Consider the following 5,528-nt stretch of genomic DNA (forward strand, 5'->3'; position numbering starts at 1 on the left):
TCATTCGTACCTACTTTTCTGATATTTTAATTACGCCAACACAAAAATTGAAAGAGAAGGACAAAATGTACAGCACAGTCTAATATGTGAACTGTGAATAGGAGCATGTTGTCTTTTGAGAACCTTCCCTAAATGCAACCGTTTATTCTACTACAAATGTTCTGTCAGTAAAATGAAATGAATATCTTTCCAGTATTGCTACACTGGAAAATCCACACAACCACATCCACAAGTGGTTGATTTGAAAACTTCCTTTTGCAGCTCTGCAGCACCCAACCCCCAGTCTTACTGGACAATAGCTGCCTCTCGTCATGAAGGCTTAACCCGGTTAACCCCTCATAGCGTTTTCCTTTCCAATATAACTGAATAACATTCACTTGAATTTACCAATACTTGACTAGATTTCACAACCAATGTAACAGTTACTTTCAAATACTTTCAAAGCAAGTTGTTACTATGGGTGAAATTCCAGGCATTACATTGCTGGTTCGATGTTATCATCCCCCTCCGAGGAGGAGGGTGTTGGTTTCCTATTACCACTGGCTTCGCACGCTACCTCTGTGTTCACAGTCCTCGTAGGTTCGCGTGTGCGTGAGAGCCGAGAGGAGATAAAAAAAGGAAGGTAAAAAGGTGATGCGCGGCGGCCCATTAGGCACGCATGTGCCTGTTCTGCAGGATAATGGAGGAGGCGCAGCCAAGATAAACAGAGGACGGTGCACAGAAATGAGTACACGATGCACTACATGCAAAGGTCTGCGACTGGTGGGTTCTACTGAGAACACAGAACGAACAACAGAACAGAAATACACCAAAAGAACTTTATGAATATGAAAACCTACATCTCCTAAATTTGTGCACATACATTATTTTGACCTTTTAGCGACAGTGAAGCAATGTGTATTATGTCCAGTAACATGGTCTCATGGTGTATATAAACTGCCAGACACCTTATTTGAATGTGTTCTTTAACATTTTCAAACTTGTGTATTTTTAGACACACATACATTTCACACAAGACAATGATTAACCAGAGTGCGCGCACGCTAGACAAACCACTAAATCCAGAGGGAGTCTAAACTCCCCTCTGTCTTTAGTGATTACGTAATAGCCCGCCCGCTAACACGCAGCCTACACTTCCTGCAGGAGTTAAACACACACTCTCTCACATGCCTACACATATAAAGCCTCCTCTTACAACGCAGCGGCTCGTAGTACGAAGTGGAGGCAATGAGTGGAGGGGTGTGGTTTCCTACACTGGGGCTTGTGGCCTGGCTGTGCTTCCTGGGGCCCGTCCAGGGGGGGAAGGTTCTGGTTGTGCCTGTGGATGGGAGTCACTGGCTCAGCATGAAGATAGTGGTGAAGGAACTCGTCCGCCGGGGCCATGACGCCTTGGTGCTGGTACCTGAAAGCAGCATGTTGATTCATGGCTCAGAGAACTACAGGACTGAGGTCTTCCCAGTGCCATACACCCAGGATGATCTGGATCAGATCTTTAACAAGATGAAGGATGGCGTATTCGTTAAGAATACAGGAATCAGAGAACTTTACGAAAGCGTCTACCATTTTGCTCACTTTCTTTCACTTCAAGTGGACGGTTGTGACAGACTGCTGAGCAACAAGTCTCTGATGACGCGACTGAAGGACGAGGGCTTCGACCTGGTGCTCACGGACCCCTTCCTTCCCTGTGGCTCCATGCTGTCTCATGCCTTTTCCATCCCAGCTGTGTATTTCCTGCACGGACTTCCATGCGAACTGCATCTGGAGGCCATCCAGTGTCCGTCTCCTCTTTCTTACGTTCCTGTGTTCTTCTCTGAAAACACAGACGTCATGACTTTCCCACAGCGAGTCAAAAATATGCTCATGTCTTTAGTAATGTCCAACATGTGCAAATTAATCTATCGTGACTTTGATACGCTGGTCAGAAAACATTCCGGCGGCATCACAACCTACCAGGAGCTCATGAGCCACGGCGCTATCTGGCTCCTCAGAAGCGACTTCGCCTTTGATTGGCCCAGACCGATCATGTCCAACATAGTTTTCATTGGAGGCATCAACTGCGCAAAGACAGCGCCTCTTCCAGCGGTAAGTTAAAGCAAAGCCAGAGTAAACAAGAGCATGCACCACATCTGGAGCCGCTTAAGGAAAACGAGATGTATTATGTCTAGTTAGGTCAAACCCAATCATTGCAAGTAAACAAGCTAAGAGATGGGACTGGATCAATTCAGAACGTGAACTTGATGTTGTAAGAATTCTAGGAAGAGGAAGGGAGGAAAGTTGAGTTTGGCAACACCTTCTAGTAATTATACTGCTTCCTTCAGCACCAGACTGAGTTAACTGTAGTACTAAATTACTGTCGAACTAATAAATGGCCATTGTGCAACCAAATAAAAACTAAAACAGTATGAATGGGCAAAATCGGTGGAAAGATTGGCAATGAATATAAAAATGTACATTATTTTTAAAAGGATTGTATTATATATGTAAATGTGTGAATGATGATTGAAAATGTTGTGGACAAAAAATGTTTGCATGCTTGTGAGCAGTCACCACGTGAAATCTGAGGCAGGATAAACAGACTTCTGGACTGGAGCCAGTAAAACCAAACATAAACTGACTGAACCTGATTTGTAAGAATTGACTTCCAAGATTCCTGGATGTTTAAACCAAATACAATGTAGATCAAATCAATATTCTTTTTCAATCAAAAAACACACATACTATTGCTGTTAGAATTACCTTATCATATAGACTCATATAGAATTTCTCCTACACATCTGATTAGTTCATTCCTATTTCCTGTCTTTCCTTCCTGCAGGACCTGGAAGCGTTTGTTGATGGTTCAGGAGACGACGGTTTTATTATCTTTACTTTGGGTTCAATGGTGTCCAAGATGCCTGAGGACAAAGCTAAAGAATTCTTTGACGCCTTTAAGCAACTTCCTCAAAGGGTACGAGCACCCATCACATCCAGTCAACTCACTTGACACCTATTTTTTACAGTACACATGTTTGCATAACATGGCAAACATTTACTCATTAGACAGAGCCTTTAACACTCAGCTACTTTAAGTTAATCCATACTGTAATCAGCCAAATCAGACTCAACCCCAGGACTTTGAGCTCTGCCTTTGCTCACTGTAAAAAGACTAAACTCTCCTTTCAGTTTGCACATCAGGCGTTTGTACTCTTGTTTTAGGTTCTGTGGCGATTCGACGGAGTCCCACCCACAGATGTTCCCAAGAACATCAAACTTTTGAAGTGGCTGCCTCAGAACGACCTGCTAGGTGAGTTCACCTTCCATCTCTTCTAGTTCGAGGCCAGCCCTGCCTTTAACTACGGCCTCTCTGTGCTCCTCAGGCCACCCCAAGGCTAAAGTCATCATCACCCATGGAGGTAGTCATAGCATATACGAGGCCATCTGTAACGCTGTGCCCATGCTGGTGTTCCCGCTGTTTGGGGATCAGTTAGACAACGTACATCGCATGTTGAGCCGAGGGGTGGCTGAGAAACTCACCGCTCATGACGTGACCACTGAGAAAGTACTGACTGCAGTCAACAAACTTGTCAATGATAAAAGGTGAGACGGGCTCATGTTAATTCATTAGGAGTGTTTACTCGCTCTCTCACACAATCCTTACTTTCTCCCCAGATACAAAGAGAATATGGTGAAGTTGTCTGCCGCCCATCTGGACCGTCCTGTCGAGCCTTTGGAGTCTGCTGTTTTCTGGACTGAGTTTGTCATCAGACACAAAGGAGCTCCGCATCTAAGAGTAGCTGCACATGACTTGAACTGGATCCAGTATCACAGCCTGGATGTCATTGGATTCTTATTAATTATTGTCTTAAGTGTTGTTTTTGTGACAGTAAAGTGCTGTTTGTCCTGCATCAGGAAGTGCTGCAGAAGCTCAAAAAGAAAATCAGACTAGTGTTTGTAACTATTTGTTAGGTTTTATAGGTGTTAAAATGAAGAAATGAAGAGATTTCACACTGACGCACAGCACAATTGTAGAGTGCATGTGTGTGAAATCTGTGTCATTGTGAAACAACATGCTAATGATGATGGAATAAAGCTGACCACTAACTAACAAGCTACTGTAAATGTTTTCTCCACTCTTTGTTTTTCTTCCTTTTTGTGTCCTGTCCAGCAGCTCAACAAGCAGCATGTATTCGGCTAAATGTTGCATTGTGATGGACAGTTTTGCTTTTATAAGAGGAGTATATGAGAAAATGACATACTCCTCTTGATTAATGGTTTGCTTTTTGTTTTATTTAGTCCATCCCAGTTAGTGGACAGGTTGAGTTTGTGCGGGTGTGTGGAAACAACTGCTGTACTGTGGTTAACTGTTACATTAGTACATTAGTATTAATACTAATAATAGTGCATACACTCATACATGCGGTGAGACAGACGTTGATGCATGAACAGTGCCGCTTGTGAAAGCCAGGGGGATGGGAGGAGCTCGGCCGCTACACCCACCAAAACGAGTGGAGGGAAGAGACCCAGTAGCCAGAGAGCCCACACACCTTCAGTTTCAGGAGGGAAGATGTTGCAATGTATGTATCTGTGTGTGTCTGTGTGAGTATGTATGCGTGTGGTGCGGTTGGTGTGTGGGGGTCCATTTTCCTCTCTGGGTACATGGATCCGATGTCTGGGTGGTCTCTTTTGCAGACCCTCACCAATTGGCAGCCTCGTGTTGCGAGCCCGATGCGGTACAGTCGGGCCAATAGGGTTCTAGGGTTTAATAGGGGTTCCATTCTGGCCACTGTGTCTCTGAAAATCTCTGAAAACGTCTAAAATTTACATGATCCACTTTATGTCCACATCGCAATCTAATGCATTTTATTTACAATCAGTTTGTCTTTCCAGCCACTACAAATGCTGCAAACCTCTCCTGTGCTTTGTTATTATAGATCTTTATTTAGTACAAATGTCTATATCTATATTTAGTACAAATGTCTCATCTGACGGACAGTATAGGGTAAACCTCTAAACCTCTATTCTCTCACCTATATCTGTGCACCAAGTTTCTATTTGAAATTACAATTGCTAAGAGCAACTTTTAACAGCTTCAAGTCACAACTAATTAAACCCAACATGTTACATCAATGTCCTTAAACCCTGACACTGTTGAGTCATGCCAGAAGGCGCAACATAGGTGCCAGTGACAGAAGTGAAAGAGTAACGAGCACAAGAGAGGTGTGAAAGCCTCTGTTTATAGTGGGGTCCCTATGACCTTAATACACATTTTCCACTCAACCATTTCCTTTTTTACTTTAACTCCCCTTCACTTAGAGTCAACAGCAAACAACCCACTGAGTCAGCAGTAAAAAAATGTGGAAAAAGTGCATTACTATGAAAGGTCAAACATTTATATCAAATAATACATACACACACAATGTCTACAATGATACTTTCTACCACTCAGAATTGTTTTTCATTGTGAGATTGTATCATTTAACAGCAGGCTTCTCTTGGTTGTATCTTTCCTTGGTCATTGTTATTCTGAAAACTGGACCACTGTCAAAGCA

At 43.1% G+C, this 5,528-nt stretch overlaps 1 protein-coding gene across 1 annotated transcript; it reads left to right on the forward strand.

Moving 5' to 3' along the window:
* The first annotated feature begins 1,163 nt into the window (after positions 1–1,163).
* Positions 1,164–4,087, forward strand: LOC114847114 (UDP-glucuronosyltransferase-like). Its single transcript, XM_029136500.3, has 5 exons — positions 1,164–2,082; positions 2,816–2,947; positions 3,196–3,283; positions 3,357–3,576; positions 3,649–4,087. The coding sequence occupies exons 1-5, from the start codon at positions 1,228–1,230 to the stop codon at positions 3,923–3,925; spliced, it is 1,572 nt and encodes a 523-aa protein (XP_028992333.1). The 5' UTR covers positions 1,164–1,227; the 3' UTR covers positions 3,926–4,087.
* Positions 4,088–5,528: the final 1,441 nt, after the last annotated feature.

This window comes from Betta splendens, chromosome 21 (assembly GCF_900634795.4).
Source record: "Betta splendens chromosome 21, fBetSpl5.4, whole genome shotgun sequence".
Classification (NCBI taxonomy): domain Eukaryota; kingdom Metazoa; phylum Chordata; class Actinopteri; order Anabantiformes; family Osphronemidae; genus Betta; species Betta splendens.